This window comes from Hyla sarda, chromosome 8, assembly GCF_029499605.1.
Source record: "Hyla sarda isolate aHylSar1 chromosome 8, aHylSar1.hap1, whole genome shotgun sequence".
NCBI lineage: Eukaryota > Metazoa > Chordata > Amphibia > Anura > Hylidae > Hyla > Hyla sarda.
The window spans coordinates 156,358,057-156,385,638 of NC_079196.1; the positions used below are offsets into that span (position 1 = coordinate 156,358,057).

The window sequence follows — 27,582 nt, forward strand, 5'->3', positions numbered from 1 at the left end:
GGGAGCGGAAGAAAAGGCAGACTTGAGATGTTTAAATGCGTCTTCCGCTTGGGGGGACCAGGACTTGGGATTGGCATTTTTCTTGGTTAAAGCCACGATAGGAGCCACAATAGTGGAAAAGTGTGGAATAAACTGTCTGTAATAATTGGCGAACCCCAAAAAACGTTGGATAGCACGGAGTCCGGAGGGGCGTGGCCAATCTAAGACGGCAGAGAGTTTATCTGGGTCCATTTGTAGTCCCTGGCCAGAGACCAAGTATCCTAGGAAAGGAAGAGATTGACATTCAAAAAGACATTTCTCCATTTTGGCATAAAGTTGATTGTCACGAAGTCTCTGAAGAACCATGCGGACATGCTGGCAGTGTTCTTCTAAGTTGGCAGAAAAAAATCAGAATATCGTCCAGATAAACCACAACACAGGAATATAGGAGATCACGAAAAATTTCATTAACAAAGTCTTGGAAGACGGCAGGGGCGTTGCATAGGCCAAAGGGCATGACCAGATACTCAAAGTGTCCATCTCTGGTGTTAAATGCGGTCTTCCATTCGTCCCTCTCCCTGATGCGGATGAGATTATAAGCACCTCTTAAGTCCAGTTTGGTAAAGATGTGGGCACCTTGTAAGCGATCAAAGAGTTCCGAGATAAGAGGTAAGGGGTAGCGGTTTTTTACCGTGATTTTATTAAGTCCGCGGTAATCAATACAAGGACGTAGGGAGCCATCTTTTTTGGACACAAAAAAAAATCCAGCTCCGGCAGGAGAGGAGGACTTGCGGATAAACCCCTTTTTTAAATTCTCCTGGATGTACTCCGACATGGCAAGAGTCTCTGGAGCAGACAGAGGATAGATTCTGCCCCGGGGTGGGGTAGTACCCGGGAGGAGGTCAATAGGACAGTCATAATGCCTGTGAGGAGGCAAAGTCTCAGCTTGCTTTTTGCAAAAAACGTCAGAATAGTCCATATAAGCCTTAGGAAGACCGGATACAGGGGGAACCACAGGGTCACGGCAAGGAGTACTGGGAACAGATTTAAGACAGTCCTTGTGACAAGAAGTACCCCAGTTCTTGATTTCTCCTGTGGACCAATCAAGGGTTGGGGAATGGCGTTGAAGCCACGGTAATCCAAGAAGAATTTCAGAAGTGCAGTTGGAGAGGACCAAAAATTCAATTTTTTCGTGATGAGGTCCGATGCACATTAGGAGAGGTTCCGTGCGGTAACGCACGGTACAGTCCAATCTTTCATTGTTAACAGAATTGATGTAGAGGGGTCTGGCAACACTGGTCACCGGGATGTTGAACCTGTTGATGAGAGAGGCCAAAATAAAATTTCCTGCAGATCCGGAATCCAAGAAGGCCGTAGCAGAGAAGCAGAAGGAAGAGGAAGATATCCGCACAGGCACAGTAAGGCGTGGAGAAGCAGAGTAGACATCAAGAACAGTCTCATCTTTGTGCGGAGTCAGCATACGTCTTTCCAGGCGGGGAGGACGGATAGGACAATCTTTCAAGAAGTGTTCGGTACCGGCACAGTACAGGCATAGGTTCTCCATGCGGCGTCGTGTCCTCTCTTGAGGTGTCAAGCGAGACCGGTCAACTTGCATAGCCTCCACGGCGGGAGGCACAGGAACGGATTGCAGAGGATCAGAGGAGAGAGGAGCCGGGGAGAGAAACCGCCTCGTGCGAACAAAGTCCATATCCTGGCGGAGCTCCTGACGCCTTTCGGAAAAACGCATGTCAATGCGGGTGGCAAGATGAATAAGTTCATGCAGGTTAGCAGGAATTTCTCGTGCGGCCAGCACATCTTTAATGTTGCTGGATAGGCCTTTTTTAAAGGTCGTGCAGAGGGCCTCATTATTCCAGGACAATTCGGAGGCAAGAGTACGGAATTGGATGGCGTACTCGCCAACAGAAGAATTACCCTGGACCAGGTTCAGCAGGGCAGTCTCAGCAGAAGAGGCTCGGGCAGGTTCCTCTAAGACACTTCGGATCTCCGTGAAGAAGGAGTGTACAGAGGCAGTGACAGGGTCATTGCGGTCCCAGAGCGGTGTGGCCCATGACAGAGCTTTCCCAGACAGAAGGCTGACTACGAAAGCCACCTTACACCTTTCAGTTGGAAACTGGTCCGACATCATCTCCAAGTGCAGGGAACATTGCGAAAGAAAGCCACGGCAAAACTTAGAGTCCCCATCAAATTTATCCGGCAAGGATAATCGTAAGCCGGAAGCGGCCACTCGCTGCGGAGGAGGTGCAGGAGCTGGCGGAGGAGATTGTTGCTGGAGCTGTGGTAATAGCTGCTGTAGCATCACGGTCAGTTGAGACAGCTGGTGACCTTGTTGCGCTATCTGTTGCGACTGCTGGGCGACCACCGTGGTGAGGTCGGCGACAACTGGCAGTGGGACTTCAGCGGGATCCATGGCCGGATCTACTGTCACGATTCGGCTGGCAGGAGGTGGATCCTCTGTGCCAGAGAGGGATTGGCGTGGACCGTGCTGGTGGACCGGTTCTAAGTTGCTACTGGTTTTCACCAGAGCCCGCCGCAAAGCGGGATGGTCTTGCAGCGGCGGTAGCAACCAGGTCGTATCCACCAGCAACGGCTCAACCTCTCTGACTGCTGAAGATAGGCGCGGTACAAGGGAGTAGACAAGAGCAAGGTCTGACGTAGCAGAAGGTCAGAGCAGGCAGCAAGGATAGTAGTCAGGGGCAACGGCAGGAGGTCTGGAACACAGGCTAGGAACACACAAGGGAACGCTTTCACTGGCACAATGGCAACAAGATCCGGCGAGGGAGTGCAGGGGAAGTGAGGTATAAGTAGGGAGTGCACAGGTGAGAATACTGATTAGGCCTGCTGCGCCAATCAGTGGCGCAGCGGCCCTTTAAATGGCAGAGACCCGGCGCGCGCGCCCTAAAGAGCGGGGCCGCGCGCGCCGGGACAACACAGACGGGGAACGGGTCAGGTACGGGAGCCGAGATGCGCATCGCGAGCGGGCGCGTCCCGCATCGCGAATCGCATCCCGGCTGGGAGTAATATCGCAGCGCACCCGGTCAGCAGGTCTGACCGGGGCGCTGCGAATGAGAGAACGCTGCGAGCGCTCCGGGGAGGAGCGGGGACCCGGAGCGCTCGGCGTAACACATGTGTGGTCACATGGTTAGACCATAATTACTAGAATTAACATGAGTCATGTGACCTAAGGTCCTGCGACACTATATAGCTAATTAAATATACAATTATTTATACATGTAAACATCACTGAATTGCATAAGAAAGAGGCGACTAGGGGCTATCCCACCAGGAGGATGCTACTGGAACGAAGTAACTGACTTTGGGGATCACCACACAAGGTACGGTAAACAATACGATACCGGTACATCACAAAAGAATATGTGAAGCCAGTGTGTGTGTGTGTGTGTAATAGAGGGGGACTACAAACATATGCCATATACCAAAAGATCACCGTAGTGATCCACTAATTCCCTAAATTTACCATATATTAAGAAAAAATGTTTATTGTTTCATATTAATTCACACACAAAAAAAAGATTAAAAAATCAGGGTGTCTCTCTTTCCAGAATTATTTGGTGCAAAGAGTACTGCCAGGACTCAATAGTATTACAGTATGCACCTGCAGTGTGCCATACTGAGGGAAAGGACACCACTGTGTTTTAAATTCAAATTGTAGCCCCCCTCGACATGTTTCGCCGTATACACGGCTTTGTCAAGAGGTAACAGGGTATACAATCATATGCCTCCAGCTGTTGCAAAACTAAAACTCCCAGCATGCCTGCACAGCCAAATGATGTGTGGGCATGCTGGGAGCAGTAGTTTTGCAACAGCTGGAGGCACTCTGGTTGGGAAGCACTGGACTGAGGAGAGTGAGGGAGGGGAGGAGGGGGAGTGGTTATCACAGTGAGGGAACTACCCCCATGCTTCTGGTGGGCAAAATTACGGTATTTCAGAAATAAAGCTAATTCTGAAAGAAATGTAGGTCGTAGACACATAAAAAGTCCATGTTCATGATCAGGATGAGATACGGAGCAACATATAAGGGTGCTTTCACACGGCCGTTTGCCCCCGTTCCGTTAAAAAAAATAATAAATAGAAACGGCTGATCAAATGGGTATCCGTTTTGAACCGTTTGTAACCATTTTTAATCAATTTTTTCCTTTTTTTTATGAAAAAAAATCAGCCACCTACAGACTCCCGCAGCCAGGACTAGTAGTACTCCCATCATGGAACAGACATGTTTCCAAGGTGGGAGTAGTATTTCCTGGCTGTAGGAGTCTGCCGGCGGCTGGGGAGGCAACATTAGTGCTTGTACTATTACCCCCTCGTGGAACAGACTCTGTTCCATGATGGGGGGTAGTAGTACAGGGGCTGAGGGATTGATCGCACCGGGTCTCACTTCTGAGACCCGATCCGATCAGAAGTTATTAACCTCTTAAGGACTCAGGGCATACCTGTACGCCCTGAGCCCGGTCCCGGTGTGAAAAACGGGGTCATGCCATGACCCCGCATCACACCGGGTCGGTCCCGGCTGCTAACGATAGCCGGGACTCTGGGCTAACAGCGTGCGGCATCGATCGTTGTAAGTAAACGTTTCCTGGCAGCTCAGTCGGGCTGATCGGGACATCGCGATGTTCCGAACAGCTGGGACGCAGGCGGAGGTCTCCTTACTTGACTCCGCGGCGTCCGATCGGGGTTTGATTGCTCCAAGCCTGAGCTACAGGCTTGAGCAATCGAGCCCCTATCTCGCTGATCCGTGCAAAGCTATGGCTATGGGAGCTATAACACTGCAAAAAAACAGTTAACAAAGGTCATTTAACCCCTTCCCTAATAAAAGTTTTAATCACCCCCCTTTTCCCATAAAAAAAAAGACTTTGTAAATAAAAATAAACATATGCGGTATCGCCGCATGCGTAAACGTCCGAACTATAAAATTATATCATTCATTAAACCGCACGGTCAAAGTCCAAAATAGCGTATTTTTGGTCACTTTTTATTTCATTTAAAATTTTTATAAAAAGCGATCAAAAAGTCTGATCAACACAAAAATGGTATCGATAAAAACTTCAGAACAAGGTGCAAAAAATGAGCCCTCATACCGGCCCGTACGCAGAAAAATACAAAAGTTACAGGGGTCAGAAGATGACAATTTTAAACGTATAAATTTTTCTGCATGTAGTTATGATTTTTTTCAGAAGCGCGACAAAATCAAACCTATATAAGTAGGGTATCATTTTAACCGTATGGACCTACAGAATAAAGATAAGGTGTAATTTTGACCAAAAAATGCACTGCGTAGAAACGGAAGCCCCCAAAAGTTACAAATGAAATTTTTTCTTCAATTTTGTCGCACAATGATTTTTTTTTCCATTTTGCTGTGGATTTTTTGGTAAAATGACTAATGTAAAGTACAATTGGTGCTGCAAAAAATAAGCCATCATATGGATTTATAGGTGCAAAATTGAAAGTGTTATGATTTTTAAAAGGTGGTGAGGAAAAAATGAAAATGAAAAAATGGAAAAACGCTGAGTCCTTAAGGGGTTAAGCAGCGGAGCGGGCGGCATGGTCCGCGACCCTGCGATCTCAGATGTATTTTACTTTCATTTTTAAATTCCCCGCGGGGAGCTCTGAATGGCAAGTACCGAGGAGCCAATTAGGGCTCCCTGCGGGGATTTTTAAAATGGACAATGTATATTAAAAGCACTGTGGGGGGGGGGGGGCAAGATATATTGCGCTATATATCTAGCCCCCCAGCGCATTTATAAAGATATAACCCCCGCTAGTGCAAAAATATATACCCCCGCAGTATATATATGTGACCCCCCGCCAGCGCATTTATAATGTAACTCCCACCTGCGCCTTTTATAATTATATACCCCCGCCAGCACAATTATCAATATATACCTCCCGGCAGCGCATTTATAATGTAAACCCAGCCTGCGCCTTTATAATTATATACCCCCACCAGCGCAATTATCAATATATACCCACCCGCCAGCGCATTTATGTGACCCCCCCCGCTGGCGCATATGTCATTACTGCAGCGCTATCTGTGAATAGTATTTTACTCGTAGAGCATCGCACCAGCCGCTGCTGGCGCAATGCTGCTGATAGAATATTATTCATACATCGCACTGCAGGGGCATATTATATAGAAGTGCTGTGAGGGACAGATATATAGTATTATCTGGCCCCCACAGCACTTCTATATAATATGCCCCTGCAGCGCGATGTATGAATAGTATTCTATCAGCAGCATCATGGCGGCAGCGGCTGGTGCGATGCTCTGCAAGTAAAATACTATTTACAGATGCGCTGCAGTAATTACATATGCGCCGGGGGGGGGGGGGGGGGGGGGGTCACATAAATGCTCTGGCGGGGGGTATATATTGATAATTGCGCTGGCGGGGGGTATATAATTATAAAGGAGCAGGATACATTATAAAAGCGCTGGCGGGGGGTATATATTGATAATTGTGCTGGCGGGGGTATATAATTATAAAGGCGCAGGCAGGGGTTACATTATAAATGCGCTGGCGGGGGGTCACATACATATATATATATATATACTGCGGGGGTATATATTTTTGCGCTTGCAGGGGTTATATCTTTATAAGTGCTCTGGGGGTCTAGATATATAGCGCAATATATCTTGCCCCCCCCCCACAGCGCTTTTAATATACATTGTCCATTTTAAAAATTCCCGCAGGGAGCCCTGATTGGCTCCTCGGTACTGGCCACTCAGAGCTCCCCGCGGGGAATTTAAAAATTAAAGTAAAATACATCGGTGATCGCACGGTTGCGGACCATGCCGCCCGCTCCCCAGCTTAATAACTTCTGATCGGATCGGGTCTCAGAAGTGAGACCCGGTGCGATCAATCCCTCAGCCCCTGTACTACAACCCCCATCATGGAACAGAGTCTGATCCATGATGGGGATAGTAGTACAAACACTAATGTAGTCCCCCCAGCCACCGGCAGACTCCCGCAGCCGGGGAATTACTACTCCCATCATGGAACAGACTTGTTTCCATGATGAGAGTAGTAGTAGTCCCACAACACTGTAGGAGTCTGCTGATGTCACCTCTTCTGAGCATGCTCAGATGTAATTACAAAAAGAGAAAAGAGGAATCCAGCCTGGCCCAAACAGTGGATTTGCATTAAAACAGGTGCCAACCTTGCCAACTATATACATTTTCTACATTTTGAATAAGTAACTGGTGATTTCAAGTGGTTAAATGCTGTTGAGCCACTGACCAAAGGGTTGAAAAATATAGGGTAAGGGCCCCTCCATAAGGCTAGGTTCAGACTACGCAATCTCCGGGGAGAAAATTTCCGCCCGGAGATTCCGAGTTCCGCCTGCGCCGACTGAATTAGTCGGCGCTAGGACCGCGCGGACACTACAGTCTCCTATAGACTGCTATGTGTTCCGCTAGGATTTCCGCCTGAAGAAAGAGCAACCCCTTTCTTTCCGGATTTTCCGCTTCACAAATTCCGAAGTGTGAATTTGTGAACGGAAAACCATTCACTACACTATGCATTATAGTAAGCGGAATTTAAAAACTAAAATTCCGGCGGAAATTCCGTAGTCTGGACCTAGCCTAATACCAAACTCTATCCAGCCTGGGCCAAACAGCGGATTGGCATTAAAACAGGTGCCAACTATATAATTTTTTTGCATTTTGAATAAGTAACTGGTGATTTCAAGGGGTTAAACTCTGTTGGGCCACTGACCTGAGTGTTTAAAAATAAAGAGTAAGGGCCCCTCCATAATACCCAACTGTATCCAGCCTGGCCCAAACTGTGGCTTGGCATTAAAACAGGTGCCAACCTTGCCATTTATATACATTTTCTGCATTTTGAATAAGTAACTGATGATTTTAAGGGGTTAAACACGGTTGGGCCACTTACCTAAGGGATAAAAAATAAAGAGTAAGGGACCCTCTATAATGCCCAACCATATCCAGCCTGGCCCAAACTGTGGATTGGTATGAAAACAGGTGCCAAGCTTGCCAACTATATACATTTTTTTGCATTTTGAATAAGTAACTGGTGATTTCAAGGGGTTAAACGTTGTTGGGCCACTGACCTAAGGGTTGAAAAATAAAGAGTAAGGGCCCCTCTAATACCCAACTTCATCCAGACTAGCCCAAACCGTTAATTGGCATGAAAACAGGTGCCAACCATATACATTTTCTACATTTTGAATAAGTAACTAGTGATTTCAAGGGGTTAAATGCTGTTAGGCCACTGAATTAAGGATGGAAATATAAAGAGTAAGGGCCCCTCCATAATACCCAACTGCATCCAGCCTGGCCCAAACAGTGGATTGGCATTAAAACAGGTGCCAACCTTGCCAACTTTATACATTTTTTGCATTTTGAATAAGTAACTGATGATTTCAAGGGGTTAAACGTCATTGGGCCACTGAATTAATGATGGAAATATAAAGAGTAAGGGCCCCTCCATAATACCCAACTGTATTCAGCATGTGGATTGGCATTAAAACAGGTGCCAACCTTGCCAACTACCGTATATACTCGAGTATAAGCCGACCCGAGTATAAGCCGAGACCCCTAATTTCAACCCAAAATCCCAGGAAAAGTTATTGACTCGAGTATAAGCCTAGGGTGGGAAATACCTCATCCCCCCCCTGTCATCATCCAGACCCGTCATTAACATCCTCATCATCATCCCCTTGTCATCATCCCACACATCCCCCCTTCATCATCCCCTTATCATCCCACACATCCCCCCTTCATCATCCCCTTGTCATCATCCCACACATCCCCCCTTCATCATCCCCTTGTCATCATCCCACACATCCCCCCTTCATCATCCCCTTGTCATCATCCCACACATCCCCCCTTCATCATCCCCTTGTCATCATCCCACACATCCCTTCATCATCCCCTTATCATCCCCCCTTCATCATCCCCTTATCATCCCACACATCCCCCTTCATCATCCCCTTGTAATCATCCCACACCCCCCCTTCATCATCCCCTTGTCATCATCCCCACCCCCCTTCATCATCCCCACACCCCCCCTTCATCATCCTCTTCTCATCATTCGCCCTCAGTGGTCTTCAACCTGCGGACCTCCAGAGGTTTCAAAACTACAACTCCCAGCAAGCCCGGGCAGCCATCGGCTGTCCGGGCTTGCTGGGAGTTGTAGTTTTGAAACCTCTGGAGGTATGCAGGTTGAAGACCACTGCGGCCTTCAACATCATCCAGCCCCCTCTCACCCCCTTTAGTTCTGAGTACTCGCCTCCGCTCGGCGCTGGTCCGGTCCTGCAGGGCTGTCCGGTGAGGAGGTGGTCCGGTGGGATAGTGGTTCCGGGCTGCTATCTTCACCGAGGGCGCCTCTTCTCCGCGCTTCCGGCCCGGAATAGAGGCGTTGCCTTGACAATGACGCAGAAGTACGTTGGCAATGAACGCACCTCTGCGTCGTTGTCAAGGGAACGTGACTATTCTGAGGCCGGGCCCGAAGCGCTTAGAAGAGGCCTCCCCGGTGAAGATAGCAGCCCGGATAGCAGGACCGGACCAGCGCCGAGCGGAGGTGAGTACTCAGAACTAAAGGGGGTGAGAGGGGGCTGGATGATGTTGAAGGCCGCAGTGGTCTTCAACCTGCGGACCTCCGGAGGTTTCAAAACTACAACTCCCAGCAAGCCCGGACAGCCGATGGCTGCCCGGGCTTGCTGGGAGTTGTAGTTTTGAAACCTCTGGAAGTCCGCAGGTTGAAGACCACTGCGGGTGGGGGAGTTCACTCGAGTATAAGCCGAGGGGGGTGTTTTCAGCACGAAAAATCGTGCTGAAAAACTCGGCTTATACTCGAGTATATACGGTATGTAAATTTTGAATAAGTAACTGGTGATTTCAAGAGGTTAAATGCTGTTGGGCCACTGACCAAAGGGATAAAAAAAAGAGTAAGGGCCCCTCTATAATACCCAACCATATCCAGCCTGGCCCAAACTGTGGATTGGCATGAAAACAGGTGCCAACCTTGCCAACTATATACATATTCTACATTTTGAATGTATATAGTTGCCAAGATTGGCACCTGTTTTCATGCCAATCCACAGTTTGGGCCAGGCTGGATATGGTTGGGCATTATAGAGGGGCCATTACTCTTTATTTTTTATCCCTTAGGTAAGTGGCCCAACCGCATTTAACCCCTTAAAATCATCAGTTATTTATTCAAAAAATGCAGAAAATGTATATAGTTGGCAAGGTTTTACCTGTTTTAATGATAAGCCACAGTTTGGGCCAGGCTGGATATGGTTGGGTATTATGAAGGGGCCTTCCCTCTTTATTTTTCAATCCTCAGGTCAGTGGCCCAACAGCGTTTAACCCCTTAAAATCACCAGTTACTTATTCAAAATGTAGAAAATGTATATAGTTGGCAAGGTTGGCACCTGTTTTCATGCCAATCCAGTTTGGGCCAGGCTGAATACAGTTGGGTATTATGGAGGGGCCCTTACTCTTTATTTTTCAACCCTCAGGTCAATGGCCCACTGGCGTTTAACCCCTTAAATTCATCACTTATTCAAAACACTGAAAATGTATACTGTTGGCAAGGTTTGCACCTGTTTTCTTGCCAATCCACAGTTTGGGCCAGGCTGAATACACTTGGGTATTACGGAGGGGCCCTTACTCTTTCTATTTTGACCCTTAAGTCAGTGGCCCAACAACGTTTAACCCCTTAAATTCATCAGTTACTTATTCAAATACTGAAACTGCATATGGTTGGCACCTGTTTTTGTGCCAATCCAGTTTGGGTCAGGCTGGATACAGTTGGGTATTACAGAGGGGCCCTTACTCTATTTTTTAACCCTCAGGTCAGTGGCCCAACAGCGTTTAACCCCTTGAAATCACAGTTACTGATTCAAATTGTAGAAAATGTATATAGTTGGCAAGGTTGGCACCTGTTTTAATGCCAATCCACAGTTTGGGCCAGGCTGGATATGGTTGGGTATTATAGAGGGGCCCTTACTCTTTATTTTTCATCCCTTAGGTAAGTGGCCCAACCGCGTTTAACCCCTTAATATCATCAGTTACTTTTTCAAAATGCAAAAAATGTATATAGTTGGCAAGGTTGGCACCTGTTTTAATGCCAATCCACAGTTTGGGCCAGGCTGGATGAAGTTGGGTGTTATGGAGGGGCCCTTACCTAAGGGATGAAAAATAAAGGGTAAGTGGCCCAACTGTGTTTAACCCCTTAAAAGCATCAGTTACTTATTCAAAATGCAAAAAATGTATATAGTTGGCAAGGTTGCCACCTGTTTTAATGCCAATCCACAGTTTGGGCCAGGCTGGATGAAGTTGGGTGTTATGGAGGGGCCCTTACCTAAGGGATGAAAAATAAAGGGTAAGTGGCCCAACTGTGTTTAACCCCTTAAAAGCATCAGTTACTTATTCAAAATGCAAAAAATGTATATAGTTGGCAAGGTTGCCACCTGTTTTCATGCCAGTCCACAGTTTGGGCCAGGCTGGATATGGTTGGGTATTATAGAGGGGCCCTTACTCTTTATACCCCTACCATTAGGTCAGTGGCCCAACCGCGTTTAACCCCTTGAAATCACCAGTTACTTTATTCAAAATGTAGAAAATGTACATAGTTGGCAAGGTTGGCACCTGTTTTAATGCCAATCCACTGTTTGGGCCAGCCTGGATATGGTTGGGTGTTATGGAGGGGCCTTTACTCTTTATTTTTCAACCCTCATGTCAGGGGCCCAACTGCGTTTAACCCCTTAACATCATCAGTTACTTATTCAAAATGCAAAAAATGTATATAGTTGGCAAGGTTGACACCTGTTTTAATGTCAATCCACAGTTTGGGCCAGGCTGGATGAAGTTGGGTATTATGGAGGGGCCCTTAACCTTTATTTTTCATCCCTTAGGTAAGTGGCCCAACTGTGTTTAACCCCTTAAAATCATCAGTTACTTATTCAAAATGTAGAAAATGTACATAGTTGGCAAGGTTGGCACCTGTTTTAATGCCAATCCACAGTTTGGGCCAGGTTGGATACAGTTGGGTATTATGGAGGGACCCTTACTCTTTATTTTTCAACCCTTTGGTCAGTGGCCCAACAGCGTTTAACCCCTTGAAGTCATCAGTTACTTATTCAAAATGCATATTTTTTCATCCATTTTTTACTATTGTTGTTTTCAGGAAAAATACAAACAATGTAGATTTTTTCTTCTGAACCTGTTTGTACCCAAATAATATTCAACATCTATGTATAAAAAACTGATTTACTGCAGAAAAATAAGAGGAGAAAAGGGTCTATTAGTCATAGTAATCTATAAGACAATGCTCAAATAAGAAACCAACTTTAGTGAATAAGAAACTGGACGAATAAGAAACCAACTTCAGCCTCGTGGACTCTCACTATGCGGGTTAGGTGAGGTACAGTTGCAATATGAGGTGCGCTGGCGTAATAAAGTAATAGATGCAAGGAAAGGAGAACAAAAGACGTCGGCAACTCACCACTTCTCAGTCTCCTCTATTGTAGAAAGATACTCACATAGACACAAATTGCGGTCAGGAGGGGGGCAGAATTAACAAGGCCTCTGCAAAATGAAAGAAGTGATCTGATTGGTTGCTATGGGCAACTGGACAACTTTTCCTCTGCACAGGTTTTGATAAATCTCCTCCATAGAGTATTTGTCTACAATAAAGAAAACTGAGAAGAAGCGGTGAGTTGCCGACATCTTTTGTTCTCCATTCCTTTCTTAAGAACCCCCCCCCCCCCCCATCCCACCACTCAACCCCACGAGACCTAAAGCCACCCTTTTTCACAACACACAATCCTCCTAAAATGTCCAACAGCACCCTAATCATTACTTGTCCACAAGCCGCTGTCTACACATCACGTGACCCTACGACGTCGGCACTCGGAAGGCGTCATTCCGTCACGTGACATTGTCATAGCGTCACTTCCTCCGCGACGTTCGATGTCTGTAAACGACTCATAAAGTTATACTTGTTGCTGGAACTGTGCGCATGCGCGCTGCTCTCTGGAGTCACACGTGTGGAGTTAAAGATGGCAGGGGCCGTGCAGCATGGAGTAGACGGCGAGCAGGTGAGATCCCAGTGACATGGAGATGTGCTGCTCAGCAGCCGTCATTCTGTGGTGTTCTGGTATTAGTACAATACCTAGTACTCGTATCACAACGCAGGACTAATGGTTGTGCTGCACTGTAAAGGAGGGAGGTGAATGCATCCACCCTTAATGTGTGTCACAAATCATAGCATAAGTGTCATAGAGAACCAGTTATGTCAATTTATGTGACTGCAGAGCTCTCCATCTTGTCCACGTGCACTGTTAGGGCAGGTGAACACCATAGAGAAGGCCCCCCTTCCCCATGGACCCCTCCATCTTCTTGGTGCCTGAGCTTACCACCATATAATGCTGCATTTCCCTGCGGTGGCTGCTGCTGGGGAACAATGTCAGATTGCTGGTAGTGAGAGGAGCTGGTTTCTTCTTGAAAAGGGCTGGTGTTTATGAAATATATTGACTGATCCTAGACCACAATGCCTCCTGCTGTAGGACTGGGTTCATGTATATCTTCTTTGTGGGGATCAGCTCTTAGTGTAAAAACTGCCCACAACTGATGTGTAAGTGCATCAATGGTCTTCAGGCTGTTTCACCAATTTCTAATAAAGAGGGTTCAGAAATGCTGCCATAGATGTCTTCCTATCTGGCATCTGGACCAGTCTGGGGTTGTTTCAGATAGACATGAGTTACTAGCCTCTAACATTCCATCCCCGTTCTGGTCGTCAAAAATGATAGCACTTGCAGGCAGAAGCAGTCGATGGCAGAATCGGGGTGCATTCACACCACGTTTTTGCAATACAGTTCCCGTATCAGGTTTTTGAGGAAAAACGGATTCCTCAAAAAAATGACTAAACTGTATCAAAACGTGTATACAAATTTCAACCCATATACGGTTTTCAAAATGATGTCCGGTTGCATCCGTTTTGTAAGAAAAAAAGTATACGTTTTTAACTTTTCACTCCATTTTCAATAAAGTTTCACTTGATTGGGGGGGGGGGGGGTGTAACTGTGTAGGGGTATGTGTATATGTAGAGTTTTACCCTTTATTTTGTGTAGTGTTTTTAGGGTACATTCAGACTGCCGGGGGATTACAGCGAGTTTCCCGCTGGGAGTTTGAGCTGCAGTGGAAAATTTCCTGCATCTCTAACTTACAGCGAGAGACTAAGTGTAAACCCTGTACATTCACATTGGGGGGGGGGGGGAGAGAGGCAAACCTCCAGCTGTTGAAAAACTACAGCTCCAAGCATGCCCTTTGGCTGTCCGTGCATTCTGAGGATTGTGGTTATGCAACAGCTGGAGGCACACTGGTTGCAAAACATTGAGGTAGGTTGGGAAACATTGTCGGTTTCCTAACTCAGTGTTTCCCAACCAGTGTGCCTCCAGTTGTTCAAAACTACAGCTCCCAGACTGCCGACGGGCATGCTGGGAGTTGGAGTTTTGCAAAATCTGGAAGAGCACAGTTTGGAGACCACTATACAGTGGTGCCCAAACGGTAGCACTCCAGATGTTGCGAAACTACAATTCCAAGCGTGCTCAGACTGCCAAGGCATGCTGGGAGTTGATGTTCTGTAACATCTGTCCCTTCAGATGTTGCAGAACAAAAACTCCCAGCATGCCTGGACAGTCTCAGCGTGCTGGGAGTTGTAGTTTTTAAACATCTGGAGGGCCACTATATAGTGGTCTCCAAACTGTGGCCCTACAGATGTTGCAAAACTACAACTCCCAGCATGCCCAGACAGCCTTTAGCTGTCTGGGAATGCTGGGAGTTGCAGTTTGACAACCCCTAGAAGGTAGCAGTAAAGATCACTTTACTGCTACCTTCATTGCTGCTCCGTCGTCGACCTCCCTACCTCTGCCGCTGATATCAGCTGATGCCACCGCTGATCGCCGGTCCATGCCGCAAGTCCCAAGGTACCGGCCGCCATCTTCTTCCCCCGCTCTGCCCGACATCTAGGGGCAGGCAGAGCGGGGGGTTTCCATGGTAACACCCCCCCCCCCCCTGCCTTCAACTGCCATTGGTCAATAGTCATTACTGACTAATGGCAGGGGATAGGAGGGGGTGGCACCACTGCCACCTGGCTGCTATCCCATAGGATGATCGGGGCTAGGGCTGGTTGGTATGACCAAATGTGTGTGTCACAGTATTTTTTTACTGCGCTGCCCCCATCGGGGTAAATACTCGCATGTCATCGTCAAAGCGCTGCCCACCTCGTGCTGTTTGTTGCGGCCGCCGATGCTGAAATCCATACTGTGTGGTATCCCTATGCCCGGGCTGCAAAAGGTAAACAAAATAAACCAACGCATGTTCCGATGTTGGCCTTACGCTGGGGACGGGAATGTCGCACAGCTGTCAGCCTATCACCGTCCGCAGCGATGTTCCGCCTCGGCCGGTGATAGACTGAGCCCACTGTCATGTAAGGAGCTCTGGACGGCTTCTTACATGACATCAGCACGGAATTGCTGCAAATGGCCGATCTGAATTGATCGGCCATTTGCGCCGATCGCCGACATGGGGTGGGGGGTGTCGTCTCAGGACCCACCCAGGCATTTGCACGGGATGCCTGCTGAATAATTTCAGCAGGCACCCCAGTCCTGTCCCCAACTGGCTAGCGGTGGGGACCGAAATAATTATTGCATGCATTTTTTTTTTAATCTTTTGGAGCATTAGCAGTATTGTTGCACTGTATACAGGGCAGGGTTGGGGGGTTCATGGCCCTTCCCCAGTTGTTGTGCCTGGCTTGAAATTTAGCCTTTTTAAATGTATTTTGTCTTCCTCGTTTGTGGTAATCAAAATAAAGTTGATATTGATACAGACATTACATTTTTTGGGTGTGCACTTCATGTAGCAAATTCTTTGTCTTGGTATGTATTGTTTGCTTCCTTGCTATAAGTAGCACCCCTATTATTGTATTAAACTGGTTGAGCCCTTCTCCTGTCTCTGCTGTTTAATACGTTAAGTAAGCAAGAATGAGTATTCAGGGCTATGAATGGCTGAGCAGGGCATCATCAGAAGCTGGCAAAACAGGAGTACAGCTGTGACTGGAAAATGTGACTGTGAGGGAAGTATGTATACACCTGTTTGTTTGTAGTAGCAATCAAACATAAAATAAAATATGCAGAGCACTACCACAAGAAGGTATGGCTGTTCAAAGAAAGACAGGCACTTTACCAGTCTAACAAGTCTCTGAAATCAACCATCTCCTATATCCCCCTCCACATGTTAAACCATTGTACGTTTAAGCGTATAGATTTTGTGGTACAGTAATACAAATAAAAATAAACTATATTGGATCGTTAAATCACGCTTGATCTGTAGAATAAAGAGAACATGTCAGCATGCCATCTTTACCATAAAGTGCACTACGTAAGTATAAAAAAATCCGTCTGCTGGGAGCGGTATCTCTGGTCTGGTGCCGGATTACGAGTGACGAGTCATCACGCCCCCTCACATAGACATTAATCGCAAGGGGTGTGATGACCCCGGCCACCTGAAGCCTAGCACAGCTAGCGTTGTGAACATGTTCAGGATGCCGGGCTGGTGATTGCACGGCGTCCCAGCGTCCAGACCCTCGCCATCAGACCTCTTATCCCCAATCTTTTGTATAGAGAATAAGATGTTTAGGGGCAGAGTACCCCTTTTAAGTGCTTAATGGTGGTGACTCCGCCTTGGTTATTTTTGCTGGTTTATTGAATTATACTGCTTGATGCAGAACTCAGAAAAGCAAATCTTAACCTTATTTTGTTTACTATTTCAGGTTAAGAAGGCAACCAAGGCCCTACTTGCCTATTGTAAAACCAAAGAGAATGCCAATTCCTTACTATTAAATGAACATGAATGGATATCAGTAATGCTTACGGTGTGGAGAATTCCAAACCAGGAGAAAACTATTAAAATGTAAGCTTAAATGCCTTTCCAGTTACCAGACCATATTTTGCTTTTATTTATTTTTTTAGGGAGGGAGGCATGGAAAAACCTGCCATGAAATTTTGGAGGGCTGTGGCCCATATGCACAACACAATACCTCTCGTATCCACACTTTACAAGCAGAATTTAAGGCTGGGTTAATGCTACAGAATTTCTGACCTGAATTCCATTTTTTTATTTTGCTCGGAAATTCCAGTGCTGGCAATGGGATTCAGCTTTGCAGTGCACACTGGAGTTTTTAAGGCGAACTTTCAACTTGGAAAATATCGTCGAAAAAATTCCGCCAGAACATTCAACTCATTCAATGTTCTGGCGGATCTCCCCCACTCTGCAGGAATTGCCATCTATGGGGATGGCAATGTCTGCGCGGTCCTATCGCTGAATCAGTGCACTGCCCGAACTCTGAATCTCTGGCTGAACTTCTTCCAGCCGGAGATTCCACAGTGTGAACCCGGCCTTACAGGATCCTGCACATAGATTTCACTGAATTATGGTTCATCTCCTGTCCTGATCTCTTCAATACCTTTTCTATCCTCAGATGTGGTGGTGAAGAGACAGGGATGTGGTAATCCTAACGCCCGATGCCCGGGACAAGTAGTTCTTGGCGCCGGGCAGGTGAATTGTTCATAGATTTAGCCCTGTATCGGGCAAGCAGGGACAGACAGACTTTCCCCCTTATTTTTCTTTAATGCCGGTGTGAGGCGCAGGAGCCGATGCAAGTCTGCACCTCACACTGGCCCTCAGGGTGTATGTAGGGGGCGGCGGCCCCCAGCTGACTGCAGAGCCCGAGGTCGCACGTTTGCATGACATAATTAAGCCACGCCCCCTTATTTACCCCTCCCGGAGGATGGAGGACGCAGCTCTACATTACACTTGAAGACACAGCAGGGGAAGAGACGTACACAGCTCCTCCCCTCCCCTGCACACAGCTCCTCCCCCAGCTCTGCAAGTTGTGCTATCTAATTTTATTTATTTTTGGGGCTTCTGACCTCCCGCACTAAATTGCACCACCAGAATCCCGCCCCTTCATACTCGCCCGCCGACCAAGAGCCCCACGGATGCACGCAAACACGCCCAAACCAAAACTACAACTTCCAGCATGTTGCACCATAACCGAAACTGTAGAACTATAAAGTTCAACATGCTGGGAGTTGTACTTTTGGTTCGGGTCAGCTGCAGAGCCATAGGCTGCATCAGGGCATGCTGGGTATTGTAGTTACTAACTGCAATTCCCAGTATTCCTTGACACAGCCTATGAGACTGCAGCTGACACAAACCAAAACTGCAACTCCCAGCATGTTACATGATAACCTTAACTATACTACTATACAGTGCAACATGCTGCAACACCCACACAACCATAGGCTGTATTAGGGCATGCTGGGTGTTGTAGTTATATAGTAACTAAATGCAACGTAATGACACATAAATTAGAGTAAATAAAATGAAACACAAACTGAAGTAACACAGCGGCGTTCAGTGTTTTCCAATGAAAAGACTCCTATGAAGTCCCTATGAAAGCTGAAAAATAGTGATTAAAATATTAAATATTTTAAAAAGTGCGTATATGTGAATAAGCCCCTTTCAAAATAAGTTTCCAATTTTCTTTAAATAAAAATAATGTACAAAAATAAACATGTGGTATCTCTGCATGTGGAAATGTCCAGACTATTCAAATATAATGTTAATTAAACCGTACGGTGAATGGTGTCAATGTAAAAAATTGTTCATATGAGAAATTTTTTATAAGGTGATCAAAAAGTTACATCTAGACTTTTCTGGGCTTGCCTCGGGCGTATAAGGAGCTAGCTACAGCTCTCCCGCCGCTAATAGCCTGGCATGCTGCGATCACTGTGGCCGCTATTAAACCATTAGATCACCACCGTCAAAGTTGACAGCAGTGTCTAAAGGGATCTTATAACCATCCCTGGTGGTCTAGTGGAGTGGATCGTACTATTTTTGTTGAAATAATTTTATCTACCAGGACAAGTGGATTTTCTTGAGGGACAAGTAGATTGTGCTCTGCTTTAGTCCCTTGGACAAGTAGTTTTATTTTATTTATTTTTTTCCACACCCCTGAGAGATCAGGACAGGAGGAGAATAGTTTTGTGATAGCCTCGTCTTCAGTTCTCAACAGACTAGTTCTCACACTTTTTTTATTTATTTTTTTCCACCTAAAACGAAACTACTTAGCTCTCAAAACAACAACTCTAATGAGTATAAAGTTATACTGTATCATCTGAAAACCAGGGCTATCAATGGGGGATATTTATCAAAGTTGTCTGTCCTGCATCAATATATAAACCAAACTACAGAGGGTTAGGCTGGTCTATTGTGCGCCTAATTTATCAAAAGCTCTTGATAAATTCTGTGCACAGACTTCAGGATCTATGGTTTAGACTGTATTTACACCTGCTCCAGAATGGTCTGACACTTCGGCGTACTTTTAGCTGATGCGACTTGTCGCTGAAAAGTCGCTTTTGATAAATTCAGCACCAATGCATTTTTCTTTCTAAAATAGACTGGAATGCATCATGTTCTAAAAATCCTCTAAAGCAAAAGTCGCACGTATTTAAACTGCGACTTTCTGTGCGACAAATCCTTTGATAAATATCCCCCAATATGTCTATCTAAGATAGATAATTCTTTATCCAGTAGTGTATACACATCAATAGTAAAAAATTTGGTTTGTGCAAGGACCATGCTAAGCTAGGTGCTCTGCAACTCTCACCATAGTCAGATATATATACTCTTGTATTGTGGTTACTATAAGGGAGAAGTTAAGCTCCATGGCTGCATTGATCCAGTACTAACATGGGTTTGTCCCATGACTGGCTTCTGTGGTGCACACACTCGTCAATAATGGTGCTTGTGCAGTAATTGTATTTGGACACCAGCTACACATGCTGTTGCCACATGTAGAGACTACTTCTTTGTTTTCAAGGTTTTATTTATTTTTTGTCAATAGTTTCTTGGTTTTGCTGTACATTTTATGGTAAAATGAAAGGTATACAAAGTACACTTGATCTTGTTCCCCGTATGGCTCTATAGATGGAAAAATAAGAGCTATGGCTGTTAGGGTGGAGAAAAAAAAAATTCTAGTGCAAAAATGAAAATTAGCCTGAAAGTGTTAAAAATCTATGAAAATTTTTTCTTCCAATTTCCCTTCCCAGTGATACTCTTGTTATTTGTTTACCACACACACATTTAATGTACAGTACTTTTCTTCTCCCACAGTCCTCTTCCTCATGGGATTCGACCAGATACATGTGATGTCTGCCTCATCACTAGAGATGAACCAAACATGTCCATTGAACAGACCGAAAAGTTTTACAAAAAATTGCTGAGTCAACATGGAGTCACACAGATAAGTGAGGTAAATAGGTTTGTAATATGATGGACTTGTCCAAAAATTAGAACTGTTCTTATCTTGTACTATGATTTGTAGTTTTTCCATTATTGCCAGCAGGTGGTGCTATTTTACACAGCTTGAAAAATGATTATAGGTGAAAGCAAATCTGAAAGTCTCCAGTCATACCCCCACAACCCTTTTGTCTACCTGGGACAGATAGCATGGATATAGTTGCAATACATAATCGTGGGGGTCCAATTTCTGGGAGTGCCCCCTCAGTCTTTAGAACGGCAAGTGGGGGAATTGGTATTGTCTATGGGATTGAATGGCGCACATGCCAACTCACTAATTCATGCAACAGGGAATGCAGGGAACGGAAGGCGGTCAGACTGTTATCCCCTAACCTGGGGATTGTTGCTATGTTTCAAAGGGCTGGAATATCACTTTTAATCACAATAAGTTGAGCCACTTTTTGCTGTGATATATCTGAAATGTTATCCTTTTTATCCAGTCGGTTTTTAAATTTTTAATGTGTGTTGACAGGTCATCCCTCTGAAAAAAATAAAAAAAGAATACAAACCATATGAAGCAAAGCGCCGACTGCTCAGCAGTTTTGATCTTTTCCTTGCTGATGATAGAATCCGACGATTTCTTCCATCCCATATTGGAAAACACTTCTATAAGCAAAAGAGGTGAGTTAAGAACTTTAAAGGGGTAAATTTAAAGTAATATTGTGCAGATTTCTTACACAAACCCCATCTGAGTAAACAATGCTGCCCAAAATAATTTGCTAAGTTTTGCCACACTGCAATTGTGCAGAGAATGATACAATACCCCCCCCCCCCCCATTCCAATGTCCAATGCGGTGATGAAGTAACAACCAAAAAGGTGTGTGTGTGTGTGTATGTAGATAGAGATTTACATATAATAATATAGAATGATACACAAACACACCCTCATTCACTCAGTCACTTGTTAAATGTTAGTCTCCCTATCCAGACACCCATGTTTCTACTTTCCCAGCACCATTTATTTTAGTAGGTGCCATCTACAGCCCTTCCATCTAGCTTCTCTGCAGGAAAAGCAAAGTCCAGTAAGTGAGGGTGGGCTAGCACTCCTCTGTGTTCTCTCATGCCTGATAGGACCCACCCTCACTTACTGGACTTTGTCCATGCCTGTGCTTCAGCTTGGACAAAGCCATGATTTTATAAGCCATGATTTCTAGAAAAAGGAAATAACATTTTCTTTTGAAATATATTAGAAATGTTAATGTTTTGCTAAGATCTACAACATATAAAAAGTTTTTGAATCTGACTGTGCCCATTTAACCCGTCCATGACGAAGGGCGTACAGGTACTTCCTGGTACTTAAGGACCGAGGGCGTACCTGTACACCCTTGTCCCGTTAACAGAGTTTAAACTGTTCTTACGAGTGTAACACGCTTTAAACCTGGTGGGTGCCGGTTGCTACTGGTAGCAAGGACGCACTGTTAATTGTGGCGTCTAAAATGCGGGTTAATGGTGTTGATTAGCTCAGTGGAGCCGCAGCAACATCCAGGGTCCCGATCAGCTGAGTGAACGGCGTGAGGGCCCTTACTTGCTTCCTCGTTCTATCGGTCTTCTGCTGCTCCCAGCCTGCTATGCAGGCTGGAGCAGCAGAGCGCGATAACACTGATCAATGCTATGTTATGGCATAGCATTGAACAGTGTATGCAACCAAAAGAGTGCATGATATAGCCCCCTAATGAGGACTAAAAAAAAAAAAAAAAGTTAATAAAAATAAGCCCCTCTCCTAATAAGTTTGAATCATAAAAAATAAAAATAATCCTGTGGTACTGCCGCATAATTCTGGTGCATGTAGTTATAATTTTTTTTTTGAAGTTATAAAATAAAACCTACATAAATTGGGTAGCCTTATGACCATATGCACCTACAGAATAAAGATAAGGTGTCATTTGTAGAGAAAATTGCACTGTATAAAAACGGAAGCCCCCAAAAGTTACAAAATGTTTTTTTTGTGCTTTATTTCACCTCACAAATATATATTTATGGGGGTTTTGCGGTAGATTTTATTAAATGATTTTTGTCATTGACGCAAAAAACAAGCCCTTAGATGGGTCTGTAGGTGCAAAATTGAAAGCGTTACGATTTTTAGAAGGTGAGGAGGAAAAAACGAGAGTGCAAAAAATGGCCAGTTCCTTAAGGTCAAAATAGGTTAAGTGTAGTTTTCCTGCAGTACTACCACAGAAATGAAGCAATATATGGTGCCCAGTGAAATACTGTCCATGTAATGCACAGACATGCCAAGTTCCCTAGATTCCCTTTCAGTTGCTACATTCAAAAAGATTGAACATAATGTATTCTGTGCTTACTGTATGCAGAGAGCCACAGTCTGTCAATCTAAAGAGCAAGAATCTTGCTGCTGTATTGAATCGCCATATCCAGGGGACACTGCTTCATATTACCAACAAAGGATGCTGCTAGTAAGTGTTGCCATTATTCTTTACTATTTCACTATAAAAAATTATAAGTAATCAATTGACTTTTTACTTCTTTTCTTATAGTTCAATGCGTGTGGGTCACATAGGTATGAAGGTGAACGACATTGTTGAAAACACACTTGAAGTTGCTAAAGTCCTGGCTGAGAAACTGCCAAAGGTAAGTGTCGTGCACCCAACGGTGCATCACTTCAGGGTGTTGTCAGTGTATGTGTGGGGAGGGAATAAATAAAAACTAACATCAAAACTGTCTAGGTTTACTATGTCAACCAATCACAGCTCCCAGCAGTTTGCATTTATTCCCACAGTGTCTTTTTAAAAGTACCAAATCAACAGACCTGCTAATTTTAGTCTTTATCATTGTCCTTTTATGCCTGTACTGTAGTGCCATTTTCACAAATCATTTAGGCCCAAATCACACAGTGGAATCTGATGGACAACATTTTTTTTTTTTTTTTTGGGACATTCCGTTGCAGCAAATTGTGCAGAATTTCTGTAATGGAAGCATCTGGTGTTTAAATTCTAATTCCGGACTCCACAGAAAGAATGAACATGTCAATTCTTTCTGCAGCATCCACTCAGAAATGCATTGCTGTCTATGGAGACTACATCTTTTGCCTCTGTCCCTTTTGACTTTTTTTCTGCCGACACCTGCTGCCTGCCGTGTGAATGGAGCCTAAGACTTGGGGTGCATTCACGCCACGTTTTCTTCATATGGTCACCAGATCCGGCTGAGAAATGTCAAAACTGGGTGCTCCCATATCCCAGCCGGACTCGGCCCGCATCTCATTCATTTAATACTGCTGTTTTCAGTCATACCACAAAACCGGATACGGGGCAAAAATGAGCCGACCGGAGTCACTATATGACTCCGGTCGGCTCATTCAAATGAATGAGATGCAGGCTGGGTCCGGCTGGGATAAGAGAGTGCTGGTTTTGACATTTCTTAGCCGAATCCGGTGACCGTAGGAAGATAAAGTGTTGTGAATGCACCCTTATTTAAGAAAACACCTTAAATGTTGTGTAGCATGGTTAGCTTTTTGCAGTGGTGTGTTCTGAAAAATTTTGCACAAGCACCTCGAAAAAAGTACAATTTTCAGGAAATATCTACCTGTACATTAGTACCACACAAAATAAAGGTGGACAAAGATTGTACACCTACATCAACAATGATTACTTAATAAAGGTTTAACCCACATACATTTACTCCTTCCATATCAAAAGTTCAAATCGCCACTTTCCCATTTTCCATATAAAAAATATGTAAACCTAATAAAAATAAACAAACATATAGGGGGAGATTTATCAAAGGATTTAACCAACAAAGATCCCTGAGGATTTCAGGGCAAATCATATAAACAACAACTTTAGGGGTGACACCCCCCCCCCCTTAAAATTTATAATGCTTTATTAATTTCTCTTAAAATATTAGACAATAAGTGTGACTGGTGCTTTAAAAAACACAGCCTGTGCTCAGGTCAAAGTGTCAGTGTGTTTGTGCATAAATCACTTGGAGTGTATAATAGCTTGTAGCTAAGGACGCATATTGACAGGTATTGTCTGGCATTCATGGCTGCTAGCTAAAACATTCGCTAGCCATCCGCCCCCCTACGTTTCGTCAGACCACGCTGACTTTATCAAGAGAGTCAGGCAAATGAATCATCTAGCAGCTCTGAGCTGGTTTAAATAAACCATAGATCCCGATGTCTGTGTGCAGAATTTATCAAGAGCCGTGTGACTTTTGATAAATAAAGTGCACAATAGAACGGCCTTACGCTCAGTAGGTTGGTCTATATTAATGCGGGAAATACAGCTTTGATAAATCCCCTCCCCCCCCCCATTAGTATCGCTGCGTGCCTAATTGCCTGAACTATTAAAATAACATTATTTTTCCTGTATAGTGAACTTCTTAAATGTAAGAAATACCAAACACCAGAATTACATTTTTTTTATCACATCATTCCCCAGAAAAACTGAAGGCAAAGCGATAAAGTATGATCAATACCACAATGGTACTGATAAAAACAGATCACGGAGCAAAAAATTTTAGTCTGGTAAACAAAAAAAAATTAAAATGTTATAGTGGTCAGAAAAGGGTAATTAATAACAAACATACATTTTTCTTAAACATTTAGAATATTTTAAAACTAGTAAAACATGATGAAATGTATGCAAATTGGGTATTGTTTTAATCATGCCAATCTAAAGTATCAAGATTACATGTTAGTTTTCCCGAATGATGTAAAAAAGAACCCTGACTCTCAAAGCCCCCCCCCCCCCTCCTCAGATTTCCCATTATGGAAAAATGAGCAAAGACATTCCAAAGTGTTAGTGTTATGAAGGGCGAGGAGAAAAAACTAGTGCAACAAAGAAAATGTGCCTGCTCCTTAAGGGATTAATACATTATTTGAAATAATATCTGTAACATGTAACATTTCCACATTTTGTCCTGTATTTTGAAAGTGGGGCGGTTGGACACTAAGTTTTGACTTTCTTCTCAGAAATGGAAAAATGTCAAAGTTCTTCACTTAAAAACACAGACATCGGTGGCTCTGCCGATCTACACTTCTTCCTTTGACAGTCTAAAAGAATTAAGTTTGGTAAAAGAGGTGGTAAGTACATGAATCTCCTTTAATCACCTGTTATTAAGTTTCTCTACAGAAAAAAAACACTTGCTGAGTATATTTGGCATGCAGTCTGACTGGGTTCTAGCAATAACCAAGATTTTATGCAATAGTATATACACAATATGCTACAAAATTTTTGCACAATCTAGAGCAATCAGATCTCTTTAAAGTTGTTGGAAGCGGGAAATATTTCAAAGCCTAAGGATATGTTCACGCGATGGAATTTGCAAATACAATCAACTGGAAAAATTTTGCTCTGAAATTGCATTGCAGCAGAATCCCATTGCTTTCAATAGGATTCTCCTGCACTGTGCACACAGTGAAATTTTTACTGGAGTAGCATCTGCCACAGAAATCACAATTCCGACCTTTGTCGAGAAAACTTGCATGTCAATTCTTTCAGCAGAATCCGATCAGAAATGCATTGCTATCTAAGCATTTCCTACCGGTCCTAGCTCTGCTATATTCTGCCAGTGCCTGCTGTCTGCAGAACGTCAGCCCTCGATGCCCCACACCTATTTCTGCTAAAGCATTGTTCACTTTGGTTGTATGTTGTAGTATGCTAAGCTCAGAGCACTGAAATGTTATAAGAGATTTCTTATATTGGGTCACAACATTTCAATTTGTTTTCTCCATTAAAGAAAGATAAAACTAAGAAAAAAAAGTCTGACAAAGAAAATAAACCAGCAATTGCAGACTCTGGGGATCACATAGCAGATGAAATGAAAGTTACAGCCACTCCGAAAAAGAATAATGAACCAGAAGGGGAGGAGGAAATCCCTAACCTGATTCCTATCGAAGAGCCTGCCAGTGCAAAGAAAAACAAGAAAAAGGCAAGTGTTCAGTCCTGATAGAATGCACAATTTATTTTAAGGAGTGAGTTTAGCCAAGGAGGGGTAGGTAGGGTACTTCACCCTGGTACAGTAAAGTAAACATGTGGAAGGGACGCTGGGTGTAGGTGTCTGGACATCCTGCATTCCTCTTCTTTGTTTACATTACAACAACTCCCTAAATAATGCTATATATTTTATGTAAAGTATAAAATAACAGAAGATTGGACTGTTACAAACATTTTGTACAACTCCTATTTACTTTAATGGGACTTGCTTAAACAGTATAGCACCACATCACTTCTGGCTTTGATAGGACATTGGCAGTTTGACAATTTACTTCAGTATATGTGTATTGCAGTGAACTGTACAAGCGATCACGTGGTATGTCCTCTAGAAGGACTCAAAATGTTATGTAAAAAAAAAAATACAAATTAATGTAATCATACAATGACATTCCTAATAAAATTTACAGAACTGTGTAGCTCCATTAACCAGTTGCCATCCTGGGGGCCAGCGTTAATAAGAAGCAATCTAATTGGTTGCTATGGGCAACTCGCCCCACTTCCTCTACACGTTTTGATAAATTTTTCCAAGTAACTTTTAACCATCAAACCGTGAAGCTTTATTGAAAAGGCATAGATAAGCTCAGTACAGAAAGGGAATCGCAAACATTCGGTCCGCAGACCTTAAACTGAACAAAACAATCAGGTACATCTTACAATTGCATGGTACATCTTACAATTGCATAGTATACTGACAGGTAAGGACTACAGATCAGTAATAAACACAGTGTGCGCAACAATGCAATCAATCACACGTACACAGTCGAGAAAGCCAAAAGAACAAAGCTATCCCTCTAATCTAATGATATGACGTCCGCCCCCCCCAGTTTAGAATAAATCAATATAATGAGAAAGTGTGGGTCATGTCAGGACAACGTGAGGAAGAGGTCCATGGCTCCCAGACCTTGTCAAACAGATTCACACCGTCTTCCCTAATGGCCAACAGTTTCTCATTTAACATAATAGAATTGACTCTACTAATTACTGCTGCAGTCTGAAGAGACGGCTTCCTCCACTGTGAAGCTATGTATACTTGAGTCACTAGGAAAATATGTTGCATTAGTTTAAAAGAACGAAAAGGCATTCTAGAGGGCTTGTGCCCCAAAAGACAGTATATCTGCTCTCTAGGGACCTGGACAGGAGGAATAGAGGAGAGGATCACGTATGGTAAAGAGTACCCCTAACCTCGCATCCTTTAAAGCACAATGGAGAAATCTCAGGATATATAGC

General features: G+C 44.2%; 1 protein-coding gene and 1 long non-coding RNA gene across 2 annotated transcripts in view; one reads left to right on the forward strand and one right to left on the reverse strand.

Moving 5' to 3' along the window:
- LOC130284466 (uncharacterized) overlaps positions 1-12,926 on the reverse strand; it is a 118,110-nt gene extending 105,184 nt beyond the window's left edge. The window contains exon 1 of the long non-coding RNA XR_008847047.1: positions 12,843-12,926. This is a non-coding gene — a long non-coding RNA (uncharacterized LOC130284466). The remainder of the gene's footprint in view (positions 1-12,842) is intronic.
- Positions 12,926-27,582, forward strand: part of RSL1D1 (ribosomal L1 domain containing 1) — a 20,074-nt gene continuing 5,417 nt past the window's right edge. Inside the window, exons 1-8 of the mRNA XM_056534834.1 lie at positions 12,926-13,080; positions 16,812-16,951; positions 20,219-20,357; positions 20,877-21,025; positions 22,714-22,815; positions 22,897-22,990; positions 25,332-25,442; positions 26,099-26,290. Of these exons, the coding sequence (XP_056390809.1) occupies positions 13,042-13,080; positions 16,812-16,951; positions 20,219-20,357; positions 20,877-21,025; positions 22,714-22,815; positions 22,897-22,990; positions 25,332-25,442; positions 26,099-26,290 (966 nt within the window). The 5' untranslated portion in view covers positions 12,926-13,041. The remainder of the gene's footprint in view (positions 13,081-16,811; positions 16,952-20,218; positions 20,358-20,876; positions 21,026-22,713; positions 22,816-22,896; positions 22,991-25,331; positions 25,443-26,098; positions 26,291-27,582) is intronic.